Source organism: Pristis pectinata, chromosome 16, assembly GCF_009764475.1.
Source record: "Pristis pectinata isolate sPriPec2 chromosome 16, sPriPec2.1.pri, whole genome shotgun sequence".
Classification (NCBI taxonomy): domain Eukaryota; kingdom Metazoa; phylum Chordata; class Chondrichthyes; order Rhinopristiformes; family Pristidae; genus Pristis; species Pristis pectinata.
The window spans coordinates 20,863,577-20,877,541 of record NC_067420.1 but is presented as its reverse complement, the minus strand read 5'-3'; the positions used below and the strand labels follow the sequence as shown (position 1 = coordinate 20,877,541).

The following is a 13,965-nucleotide window of genomic DNA, read 5'->3' as shown; positions in this document are numbered from 1 at the left end:
GATATCTGGGTTTTTAAAGGACATTTGATAAGCTGCCATACAAAAGCCTATTATGTAAAATGAGAACTTGTGATTTTAGGGACATTATGTTGGTATGGATAAAACATTGATTAAAGATGGAAAAATAGCAAAGATAGGTGGGTCATTTTCTGGTTGGCAGGCCCATCATTTTTGAGTACCACAAAGACTTGTGCTGTCCTCAACTACTTGCAATGATTAAGAAACCAAATGTGATATAGTTGTAAACTAGGTGGGAAAGTAAGTGCAGGGAGGAGGGAACAAAAAGATGGTGTATAACATGGCAAAAAGTGAGGCTATGCACTTTGGTAGGAAGATTACATAAGCAGAATTTATTTTTAAAAATGGTGAGAAATTAATAAACATTGGTTTTGCTATGATCTGTGTATCCTTGTAAGCAAATCACAGAAAACTAACATGCAGGTGAAGCAAACAATTAAGAAGACCAACGGGTATGTTAGCCTTTATTGCCAATGGGTTTGAGTACAAGAATAAGCAAGTCTAGCTGAACTTACATGGGGCTTTGATAAGGCCACAGGTAGGGTGTTTTGTCTTTGTATCTGAGGAAGGATGTAGTTGGTGATTGCGAGGTAGATTTACTGGATTCTAATGCTGTTTCTCTGAGGAGAGATTGAGAAGGATGACTCTATGTTGTTTTGTACTTTAATGAGGCAATATAATTGAAACATACAATTCTGAGAGTGTTTGACAGGGTAGATGCTAAGAGGACATCTCATTGATTGGAGACTGAAGAACTAGGGTATAACTGGGAACATAGTTTTTGGGATAAGAGGCTAGCCAGTTCAGTTTAAAGTGATGTGACATTTCTTCATTGTGAATGTTCATTTGTGAGTAATTAAAATTTTGTACTCCCAATGGCTATAGATACTAAGTGGCTGACTGTATTCAAGGCTTCCATGTATTTTTTTTGTTCTGTAAGGGAAATCAGGATATGGGATAATGGGGATAGGGGACTTAACTTAGAGGATCATTTATACAAACTAAAGAGCTGGCTGCTGCAGCCATCCCATAAGTGGTGGCTGGATTTCAGTTATGTTGTTCTGGCAGAAGTTTGTGAAGCTGTATTACTTATACCTGCAGTTGTTCTAAAACTGTTTTATCATAATCAGTTTGTTTTAAAATATGGTGTGAAAACATCATTGAATCAAATTATTTTTTAAGTTAATGATCTTGTTTGCTGGAAATGGTGGGCTCTGTATTTGGTGGATTTTGCTTTTTTGAGGTTAGGGTTCTTGTATTTCACTTTTTTACAAAACCTTTCTACCAGTACTGTTGTTCAGGGGATTGTTCAGATTTACTTCCTAAGAATGTGATATTAACTTTTCTCAAAATGTGTTCCATTAAGGTGACTCTTGCCCATTTGTCCATTATAAGATATTATCCTAACACATCAAGTTTCCAAGATTCTATGTTTTTATCCCAATGTTTGGATTTTTTTTTCTCAATTTATCAAATAATTGAAATCTGGCTTTGTTTTCCCCATTGAATGTGGCATGCAGCTGCTTGTATTTTTTTTTCTTAGTTGCACCTCTCAACCTACCCCACCCCCCCACACATGTTTCCTAGTGATTTAATGGCTAGATGTCAAGCCCACTTCTGTGGGTCTAATGCCATATTTTCTCTCCCCATACCCTAATTTTGTATCTCAAAATGAAGTCACTTTCACGATATCTCCTCATTAGAATCATTTCTCTCAATTACCTTTTTCCCTCAAATAGTAGAATATTAGACAGACTTGTAATTTTAAATTCTTTCCACGTTCATGCACTTTCAACAAAATATGCCACGGCAACATTGTACACCTAAAATTAATGTCCTAATCAAATATCTATTAGTAATATTTTAACCAGGTAGGAGAACCAAGATGCAATCAATATCTCTAACTCAGGAAAGTATTGAAAGTTTAGTTCCATTGATTTCAAGTCAGGAGTTCTGTGCCTAGGCACTACTATATTACATGCTTAGTGCACCCAAACACAGGATATATTTCTACTTCAGAAAATCTAAATATCTTTTGCTTATCAAATGCTGTATTGCCATGTATTTTCATACATCTTATTTTAATGCAGATTACAATACAGAGCTACTGTGTATTGGGTATTTGGGCTGGAGATTGGGGCCAATCTTAATATACTGCCCAATAAAGCCAATATATTGGCCAATAAGCAGAAGCGAAAGCTGAATCAAATTCCTAACCTGAAGTGACTTGTATTCTCCTTTCTGAAATAACATTTTCAGTAGATTAATAAGAGATAAATGTTCATTTACTTTCTATTTATAGAGGTAAAAATTGCAGATGAGGCAGATAATATGGAGCCAGAAATCATTTATCCAATAACGTGTGGAGAAAGTAAAGCTAACCTTATCTGGAAGAAGTTTGTTTGTCCTGGTATCAACATAAAATGTGTGCAGGTGGGTAATTTGTACTGAGCAGCTCTTTGTGTAAACACTGGGTTTTTATGCAGTGGTATGCATGTAAAGAAAGAAAGATACTTTTTTAAACTGAAACTATTAAGAAAACTGGCTGATACTCTAATGCACAAATATATGGTTTCATGGAATGAACGCAGAGATTATAATATCCTTCCTGTTTCCCACCAAGTTTGGGAATAAAAATTCAATGAGGAGACATGTGTTTTCATTCTGCATTGGTAAAAATCTGAGAGCAAGTTATCTTTTATTTATACTTTAATCTCTTTTGAATGTCCTTTAGAATTTCCTTTTAAATATTATCAAAAACTGGTGCATGTGTATAAGCTGGTCAGATGTAATGGGAAGGGAATAGACACAATATACTAATAGCCATAATTCCCTTTTTGCTTTGGGTAGGCCCATTGCATTTGTGGAACTTTAGAATGTTACAGCATAAAAGGAGGTTATTTGAATCGTATGTTCATGCTATCTCTTGCTAGAACAATCTAATATCTAGCTCTCTATAGCTATTAAGTTGCAAAGTTTGTTTCTCTTTCTAGTTCGACAATCAACTTATAAGCCCAAAAGAGTTTGTGAATTTAGCTGGAAAGTCAACATTAAAAGACTGGAAGAGAGCTATTCGTTTGAATGGTGTGATGCTGAGGTTTGAGCTAAATTGTTACTATTCTCAAAGAAAGTTTGAATTGCATTATTTTTCTAATTTTAAAAATATAAATAAGATTAAGCACATTTTAATGATCAGCCAAAAAATGTAAATACTTTGCAGAGTGAAGTGATTAAATGCCAAAGTCTAGGAGAGGTGGTGACATCATCCCTCACTCAGATCAGTTTCATTTGAACAGAAATGGATGCACCTTCTAGCTAAGTTTTTTTTGACCCCAGCTGGGAGACTTGATGTATCTGATCCCTGTGTGATGCATCATACACAGGATAAAATAGTAGTATCTTCATTCAGACAGGAGACATTTTTCACAAGTTTTTCACGGGAAGTGAACACTAAAGATTAAAAGCATTCATCCTAGGTTTACATATTCCTTTAAGTATTGTTAACAATTGGTGCACTGCAAATAATGTAAAAAAAATTGTATGCATTGATAGTTTGAGTAAGAAAGAAAGTTTTTGAAATACTGTATACCTGAGTTGCGTTGAACACTTCGTAGTTCTTCCAAATCGTTATTAGTCATGAGTTGGTTGAACAGTAAAGCATTTCACATGACTCAAAAGAACTTGCATGGTACTTTGGCAGATGAGCTCTTAGCATTGCCTGTAGAATTGATTTACTGAGTGCTTTTAGCAGAAATGCAAATCCCATTAGTACCTGGAATAGAATCTTGGCACACGTAGAGGCAAATCATATTTTGTTTCTGTTTCAATAATAGAAGTTTTGCTGAGCCAGAAGTTTTGATTAACTTTCATTTCATGCACAATAGTTCATGCAGTGGGAATTACTCTTTGGCTTAGTGGTAGCAATCACATAAACAGTGAAAGGTTTGAGCTCAGTTCTGCACAGCCGTACAATTTTAGGGTAACATGTAGCAAGGCACTGCCTCAAGGATATTATTCCTGTTCTGAGTTGGAAGGATTGGGTTTGGCTCATCTTGTGTAATCCTGTTATGTGGTGATCAGGACCTCAGCGCTGACCACTAATTTTGTATCTCAACATGAAAATTTGTGTCCCATGGTTGTGTGTGACAATCTGTCACCCACTCCCAATCAAACGGGAATGGTGGGGTTCTTTAATCTTGTTTACTAATGATTTAGAATAAGGATCTCAAAGGCTAAAAACCCAAGAAAAAGGCACTGATTCTTGACCTTTAGAAGTAGGTCAAGAAAGATGAGAGATTTGATCAAGGACTTGCCTTGGTGCAGGGCTGAATGGGGGGGGAGAAAAAATGGACTGACCTCATTACTGACCTGTCAAGTTATGTCCTGACTGCATAAAAGCTGGACAAATGAAATCCAGCTTATTGCTACACCATCAATCATTACCAAAGTAAGGAAGATCTTGTCAAGAGTGCTATCATGCAGCAATTAATTACTAATGACCTGCTCCCTGATGCTTATTTTGGGTTTTGCTCCCATTTGGTTCCTGACCACATTTTAGCATTTGTCCAAATTTGACAAAACAAATTCCAGAGGTCAAATGTGAATGATGGCCCTTGACAGTTTTTGTCTGTGTGTGTCATGAAGCAACCCTGGTAAAATTGTCACTGGTAGTTGTGGGGAAATCTACACTGGCTGGAACTGTACCTTTCACAAAATAAGATAGTTGTAGTTGTTGGAAGATAATCATCCCGATCTCAGAACAGGACTGAAGGAGTTCATCAAGTCAGTGTACTAAGGCAAACATCGTCTGCTGTTTCATCAGTGGCTGTCCCTCTGTGATGAGACCAAAGGTGCAGATAGTTGCATTTGCATCTCCTTTGTCGATGCAGCAACTATGCATGCATGCATGTAGCAAAGCCTAGACAACTCTCAGGGGTTGATAAATAACATAGTTGTCAAATCTTCAAGAAAGAATCAAGCCATCTACCCTTGACAATCAATGTTGTTACAATCACCTGAAGTCTTGTTTGTCCAAGAGCTTGAATCCTTGTAAAAAGATATGTTGTAGTGCATCATAATACAGAAGCTGTCACCTGAGATGTCATTTTGTTTCTCGTTGATGTTACAGATATATAATTTTCAGATGCAACTTATTAATGGAATTTCTTTTATTTTTACTTCATTAAAGAAAAATCATGGATTCAGGAGAAATGGATTTCTTCCAACATAGTAAAGTGTGTTCCAACACTTGCCGTAGTACAAAAATTGATCTTTCCAGTGCCAGATCATCTTTAAGCAGCCAGCAATCAACAGAGTACATCCCAGTGACACCTGCTATAGCTGATGGTAATGTGTTTGTTAATAACCATGGAGAGTTTTTCTGCTGTAAGTCAATTAAGAGATGGTTTCTTCGGACAAGTGGTTTTCTTTGGGTCCATTAGCATTCTGATCTCTGCATCAAGATACGTTTAAATGTTGCTCCAGGACTGAAGGTTGTAAGGTGCTAACTTTAGATGAAATACCAAAACAAAACCCCATATACCTGTTGGGTTGGTTGTAAAAGACATAATATTTACAGAAGAGGAAAGAATTCTTGGTCAGCATTATTTACTCAGTAGACGTTGGCAATAACAAGTTAATGGGTCATTCCACTTCTGCTTGTGGAATCTTTCTATATGCATATTATGTATTTGCCTACAAAAAGCAGTGAACAGAAACAGGAATGATTTACTGGGTGTAACAAGTGACAAATGAATCCAGGTTCTTTGTTTTCTTGCTATTTCTAGAATATACATTTTTACTTCTTGTGAGATAGACGTGAAGGTAGCCAATTGGAGGTCGCCTATCATTACTTACAAGTATTGTATTTAGTTCATTGTTTCTAACCATTCTAACTAATTTCTGAGAAATTAAGTTAGAAAATTACCTGTAAGGAGTGTGCTTGAAAGACCAAGTAAAAACAGATGTTTAAAAGTAAACATTGTTAAAGAACACTTGAACCATGGACATAGCTGATAATGCGGAAAATTGATGTAATGATCTAGTAGAATGAATGTGCAGTGTACTTTCTTTTTGTTTGTTATTGCTAGCTATTTCAATTCAAAATCAGACTTCTAATAAAGAACTTTATTTGATGCAAATGCTAATAGACAACATGAAGCTATCAGCAAAACTTTGAGCATTTTTCCACTTAAGAGATTACAAAATGAAGGGCACATGTTGTAATGAGCCGGATCTCTCTGGGCTTAGCAAGTATCTTGCGTTTGGTCCCCCGTATTGCCCTCACAGCTGTACTTAATTTTTGCAGCTGTGTAGCTCCTAATGTACTTCTGGCATTGCCCCCTCAACCCTTCTACAAAAAGAAACAGGCCATGGCTGGTGACGTGCTGCAAGCAGGGGAAACCAAGGGCACGTCCACAAACTGCCCTGATGGCTTTCTGTTAGTTCACGCAGAGAAGGGCCTTTTCTACTGTTTTTAAATGTCTCTGACGATTAGAGACATTATTAAATGTATTCCCACTGTTTCTAACAAAATAAAATTAAATTATCAAGTAATAAATGTAGTACATTTGAATTATTGAAATTAATTAAAACATTAATATTAATTAAAATAAAGTTTAAATAAAGACTCCTATTTGATGAAAGTCGCCTGTTTAAGTGACTGGAGCCATGCTGAATGCACAAGTAATAACAGGCATAAAGTTGAGGAGCCAGGTACAGCAGTGGGTCCAGGGACAGAGTGAGAACTTGGCATGCCCACTCAGGACCTCTGTGCATTTTATAATGCATAGACGCTGGATCACAGAACACAGTAAAGTGAATTACAACTATCCACAGCTCCCTACTGAACCACAGATTTATTGTCAGCATGATCTGACCCTTTATTTATTTTAGTTACACGTGCAGGTCCAATGGAATTCTTCTTTAGAGCTGCCTGCCCCCGTAGTAAGCACACCACAGAAATAGACGAATAGGGGATAATTCACCTTTGATGACTGATGTTAAACAGAGAAATTAAAAGTAATAAAGAGAAAGTTTGAAATATTTTTTCAATTCTTGCTAGACAAATTCAGTTTAGGAGAGATTTGTGGAATGGCTTGCTCTGAGACTAGTCTGATAATAATGGGGAACCTTACTGGATGAGGCCCACTGTTTGGAATTGCTACATGCGTTGTCCCCACATTTGTACTTGATACTGATATGTGGTGGAACTTCACTGGACCAGGGTCCTGGATCTAATCAGTGAAGGGTAGCGAGATCCCAGCAGTGGCAGTAGGCCTTGGATAGTATAGTCCGAACACTTTGTCCACGGAAAGCTGCTGATGGACTTTCACAGAAGGCCAAGCTGGAGAAGAAATTTTCTTTTCTCTCAAAGCTTATAAATGAATTTAACAATTTATAGATGTATCTAGCATCAGGAGACATTTTTAAAAGAAAAGCTATTAAAATTGATTAAACAATAAAAGCAATTACTTGCTTTCCCATTTTGCAGGCCGAGCATCCCTATTCAAGTAAATTAAGTCTCCTATCCTATATATGGTCTGATCTAATAAAGGATCACAGAGGTGAGTTCCCCAGTGTAATGCTGGGGAGTCCCATCAGGACAAAACTCTGTTGCTAGACTTCATGGAGTCCAGCAGTGGAGCATAGTGACAGACATGGTGGAGCTATCACTCAGTAAGTCTTGGACTTAAGAGTACATCAGTGTAAGCCTGGGGCCAATTTCAGTATGAATTACTGAACACCTGTGGTTTTGAAGGCATGAATTGGCACAAAGCTTCGCTGGCAGTGGAGAAGACAATCACAAACAGCACAATTTAATAGGAGACGAGACTAAGTTTACAATGCAAAAGACTCATATTACAATGCAACAAAATAACAATTGTTGATTGGTAATCTTTTCTCATGTGAGTTTCATTATCCTTAATTGGATTTTGAAAAGTGAAGGATAGTAAGTATATGTTTCAAAAAGTGGAAGCACTTACAGAAAGGTGAATTTCTGTGGCACCTGTTCTTGACATTATTATCTTTATTCTGTTATACCACCTTATAAAAGAAGGAAAAAAAGAACCCTTTTTAAATACTTCAAAGAAGTTTCTTTGATCGGTTAAAATTTCAGTAGTACTTTATATTTAAAACAATTCATGATAATTTAACAGAACCTGAAGAAATGTGGTTCATTTTGTATGCTAGTTTTATGTTTGGAAAGGAATAATATAGTTTAATTATTTTTCAGAAAAATTATATTTAGAATAGTATGGCAATGTAGAGGTGCTCATGAACTACTCAAGAACTACTTTTTCTTTTGAAAAACCATCAAACTTATTTTACATATGATGTTGAATGACCAACCACTAATCCTAATTCCCCAGACCCGTGATCTATTTGCTTCTGCTAAAGTTTTGTGGTGTATGAAAAGAAGGATGATATTGCTAATCAGTAAGGATAGAAATTGATATTAACCTTCCTCCTCCTTCAAAAGGAAAGGATTGTGGAATGGGGGGGGGGCCGCGGGGGTGTTGGGGATTGGATTGTTACAAGAAATTACAAAACACAACTGCAATCTCCTGGCCTCTCAGGCAAACTCAGTGATCACAGCCTCCTCAACATCTGCAAACCCATTCTTTATGACTTCTCCCTCCCTGTCCAGTTGCTGATATGATCTGTCCCCACTTCAGCTCTGCCATCTCTCCTACCAACCACATTGGCAATATGAACCCCCTTTTTCCCATGATCTTTTCTGATTGCCAGAAATTTGCTTCAATAGGACCCAATTACTGCTGGCTATTTTGCCCAGTAGAAAACAAATGTCAATCTGGCTGATATGGAAAAAAAAATGCACTCAAAGCGCGATGATCTTTCTTCCAATACTTTCCAGTTTGCCTTCCGCTAGGCTTCCTGCATGCCTCACCATGAATGTCAGAGCTATGATTTCCTGCTTCAACAAGTTTGAAAGAAGTCAGACTGAAGTAAAGCATTGCACACACTATTACCTCTCCCAGCTGTTCAAATGGAGCTTTAAACTTGTGAACATGCTGGGGAAGAGGTCATAAAAAGGCTTTCCCATGCCCACATTCTGCACGTGGCTAAAATGTCAGGCATATCTCCTGTTGCAGAGAATTAGCAGTTGCACAGCTCATAACTTGTGGGATTACTATTATTGACCTTTGGATACTACAGTATGAACTGACTTTCACTTTTTCCTTGCTGCAATCCAGGGGTGTGTCTCAATTCTGTGGCAACAGGTATGTCTTCTCACCATATGGTTCAAGATACTCTGGAAAGTGGCCCAATGCATTGATGCTTCACCAGGATAAGGTGAAGGGAATACATCTCCATTCCTGGCTTACCACCCTCAATATGTCACCACATGGAAAATATTTCCAATGTGAATACAAACAATATGGAAGGACCATTATAAACAGCTTTAAAAACAAGTAGTCCTAAAAGTATAGTTAAAATGACCAGATAATTAGCTCAAAAATGCCTTGTTTATTTCGTTTCCCCTCCCATATCTGATTTAAGGGAAACAGTAAATATGTGCTAAAGCTGTCACTCATAATTAATGTATTGTACGAACAGTTTAATATATGATGCTGAAAACAGCATACAGTATATGTTATTTGTAATTCACCATTAAACGGCAATTGACAAACAAATGAAGATGGCATTGCCTCAGCTGCAAGTATATTAAAACCTTCCACATTGAGAAGGAGGAACTCCTAAGATAAGGATGTTAAGAACAGCTGAAACAGAAATACGTTTCATTGAGGTACAGGGAAATTCCTTTGAATGATTCTGTGACTAATACATTATTTATTTTACGGAAGAATCCTTCATTACCTAATTCATGACTGATTACTGATTTTTTCAGTTAATGGCTCACCTGCAACATCTGGAATTGAGAGTTGTGAAGACAGTTGTGAATGGATTTCTGCTATTGGAGGTACTGAGCTTTAAAACTTGTTCATAACGTATGCATAAAAGTTGCTGGTCTGAATGTTATTAGCATTTATACTTGGCTACTGGTTGGAAAATTTAGACCTAAGAATAATCTATGCATGGTACGTTAGCCTGATTCAAATATTTATAAACCAGTGTGTTTAAGGAAGTTAACTATAAGTGAGTTATATTACAGCATTTACAATGTATTCTTTCCGCAACGTTATTGCACAGTTAATTAGGACGTAGTTAGAATGTAGAATATTTTATCACAATGTCATTGTTCTATGAAGTGTTCCTTTTGTCTTCAAATCACAATGCTGAGCAGGCAGGTCTGTGAGTTAACTAATTAGATACATATTTGGGGCCAGCCTGTACTAAGATGACACCTCCACCCTCTATTACCCTCCACTCCTCCCACCCTTCTTTGTTGCCAGTCATTCAATTATATCCCACCATAATCCCTGAAATCGATCCAATGACCTATACTGTCTCATTATGAATGTCTGCCTGCCTCTGTTATGAAAATGTGCACAGTCTCTTGCAACTTAAGTTTGTGGTTGAGGGCCAATGAACGAAACAGTAATTGGTATTTGTGTCATTTTTGAAAATCCTTGTAGGCAATTGTACTAGAGGAGGAGCAATCACAAGCAATGGATGGAACCGATGTGAATGATTAACCTAAAATTTCAGCATATTCTCTGTTTGATTGTGATGGTCATTGTTAGGCTTCCTAAATTTATTTATGGATGTTAGTATTAATTTTGTTACTTTCTGTCATACCGAAGATGACGCGTTTTCATTTTGGCGTGGCTTAAAAGAAGCAGGTTTGCTAGAAGAAGTTATACAGGAGTTTCAGCAAGAGATGCAAGGTACTCTGAAAGGCCTTCAACAAAGACTGCATCAGCCTCCTCTTCAAGTTGGAGGTATGTATCTTTTAAACATTATAGTTTTAGTTTAAAAATTTTAAAGTATTTAAAATACAATTAAATGACAGTTCACATTCTAAGGAATATATTTAATAAGTGATAATCTACAACATGACATTGCAAGGCAAATTCATTTTTTCTTGAGCCTGAGAGATGTGCCTGCAGGAAGACTTGTGTACTGTAAAGGTTTCCTGGTTTTCTTGACCATCTCTAGTCTTGCAGCAATCTTCCTCAAATGAATATCCACCAAGAACCAGATACAATTAATATGCAAATTTACCACCAAAATTAGAAAGACCTAAAAACATCTTTATTGTTTTTCTTTACCTACACTTTAGATTGTTTTAGTAGGCAGCATTTCTAAACTTGAATAAAAACAGAAAATGCTGGCATACTCAGGAGGACCAACAAAGGGTCTTCTACCTGAAACATTAACTGATCTTGTCTGACCTGTGAGTGTTGCCAGCATTTTCTGTTCTTATTCCTAATTCTAGTTAGGAATGATGTGAGCTGTTCTGGCCTCAAAAGGTTTGAAATAGATACAGCTTGCAGGAGTACAAAGTTGTGAGAAGGCAAATACATGATGATGTTGGGGTGTGGGAAACTGAGGTATAAACATATTTGTCAGGGATGATTCTGAGGTTTAGAAATTTATTATACAGAATATATAAATTGCTTAATAACCTAATATGATCTGACATTCTTCATGCAAAAGGGACAAAGTTAAAATCAGTTAGATGCTACAGAGCATACTGCATGCAACTTGAGCAGAAAGGATTATAATACTGTATGGGGGAAAATAGGAAGGCGTATGAAAATAGAAACATTTAATGGGGCAGTTTCAGTCAAACAGGTTTAAATTGGGAATGCTCAAGTTGCTTGGAGTCATTTTGATAAACATGATGCTTCATGACTCTCAGGAATGGATGCCACAAGCAATAAACTAATCCTGATTTGGTAATGATAAAAAACCCAGGCAGCTTATGGGATATTGAAGTTGTGGTACCTGTGAGTTCTACTTTAATTTGAAACTTAGAAATACTGAAAAGTAAGGGATAGGTATGTAATTTTAGAAGGGCTAGCTTTATAGAAATCAGGTAACTAATTAAACAAATTAATTTAAGGCTTTTGTTCTGCAACATTTCAGTAGAAAACATCTTTAAAGGCATAATGCTGATCATGCATGGAAAATGTGTACCTAGCAAGCAAACACTAAACAGGAGGGACCTTAAGTGAATTGACAAACTAATAAGGACTGAATCAGATGGGAAGACAACCTCTGGGAATCCTGCAAGGAGAGGTGAGGGGTTTTCTTTGGGATGGATTGCAATACACAGAAATGTGCAAAGATGTGGATCAGAGGGTCAAAGAGTCTTGGAGAAAACAAAAGCTGCGGATGAAAAGCATTATTGTAAAGTTGTTTAAGCACTTAACAGTGAAAGAGCAGTCAGAAGAAGCGTGCACCATAAAGGGTGCAAGCATGCTAAAAGAGGGGAGATTATGATAGTTAATATTTGTAATTGTTTCATGTTCCAAGCGTTCACAAGGAAAAGCATGGGCAGCATGTCCTTCCCTATGGACATGGCCTGGAATTTTGTCCTCATCGCCCAAAAAATGGCAGTGGGAGGTGAGAATTGTGTTATTGTGGTATGAAGGAATTTTGAGCAAATTTCAAAGCGAGTTAATGCCACTTGTTAATAAAGTATAGAATTTTTGGTGCAAGGAATACATGAACATTGTGCTTCTAGGATCCATCTCACCCATTTGACACCAATTGTGTTACCATACCCAAATACTTTTGTGGTGAGATTTTCAACTGTGTGGGTATGAATCATTAACGGCACTGTTCATTCACAGGAGAATCAGCTTTTGATAACGTTGAAAGCTCAAAAAGAACATTTGAAAGACCAGTCACATCTTTCCTGCAATCATAGGCAAAGTGCTGTAAAAGTCTCTGCAAAACTAACTTCATGTAGACTTACCTGAGCTAGGATTCCAGGCACCATACCTCCAGGTTATTTCAGCAGATTTTCCCTTAAAATTGAACAAGGCATGATTGACCTCAAGAAGGTTGCACTAAATATAACCTGCTTTAGTACAGAAGGTTGAGAAGAATACACTTCTCAATAAAGCATGCGAAGGTGGGGAGAATAACCTTAAGATATTTGTTTGCTAGGAATTGCTCAATGAAACACGCTGATTAGCCATTTTTAATGTGATAAGATTCTTGCACTGCTCTCAGAATCTGAGTCATCCTCATGTTCCAAAACTTTGTCTCTGGATCCTTGCAGGATGCCTTTGGTAATTAATGGCACATGTGACACTCTGCAGATCACTGTTGCATTGGAGAAGTTAAGAATAGCTCTGCTGACGTTTGTGATAAATGTGACTTTGCATTTGCACTTGGAAGAGGCATTTGACTGTGGTTTGTGGCTTTCCAAAAATGTAGATATTCTTAGGGGGCACTAATGCCCTCATAGACACATCCGTGACAACTTTGTCCTGAGAGCCTTAGCACAAAGAACTTCCCTCTTTTATGCATTTTTCTTCAGAAAGTTATGTGGGTTCCTCTGCCTACTTGGATGGAATCTGCCAATCCCCTTGCATTATTGTAGCATGTACTCATTCTTTGCCGATGTTGCCCAGTAGCATAAAGAGTGTTGGTTGTTTTGTGGTATGACACAATAAGAAATACAGTATAGGTCAGAACTGTGAGAAAATGTGCGGTCAACATGGAGAATATGATCCTGTAGTGTTATATGAAGATTTCTCCTTGCATTGTTTTGGAACTGATACTAATAACTTCTGTAGTTTTTGATACAGCATTACAAAGGTGGCTAATGCTGTTTCCACACTGAAAATATGGATTTTCACACTGAAAATATGGCACAGGTGAATGTCTAGACTGGTAGCTTAGGTAGAAAACAAATAATTTCCTGTTGTAGCGGTTGCTACCGCGAAATAAAACAAGACGCTAGTCGGAGGATTGTCGAACAAGAACTGGTTTATTTTCCCGCCTTGCGCGGGCCCTTTAAGGGAGACTGTTCCCGCCCAATCCAACCGGCAATGACGTAAG

The 13,965-nt window shown here is 37.2% G+C and overlaps 1 protein-coding gene across 3 annotated transcripts in view; it reads left to right on the top strand.

Moving 5' to 3' along the window:
* The window catches only part of gmeb2 (glucocorticoid modulatory element binding protein 2), a 64,401-nt gene that overhangs the window by 33,606 nt on the left and 16,830 nt on the right, over positions 1-13,965 (top strand). For all 3 annotated transcript variants that reach the window (XM_052031530.1, XM_052031531.1, XM_052031532.1), the window contains 5 exons: positions 2,321-2,451; positions 3,012-3,115; positions 5,207-5,364; positions 9,893-9,964; positions 10,749-10,886. In XM_052031530.1, the coding sequence (XP_051887490.1) occupies positions 2,321-2,451; positions 3,012-3,115; positions 5,207-5,364; positions 9,893-9,964; positions 10,749-10,886 (603 nt within the window). The remainder of the gene's footprint in view (positions 1-2,320; positions 2,452-3,011; positions 3,116-5,206; positions 5,365-9,892; positions 9,965-10,748; positions 10,887-13,965) is intronic.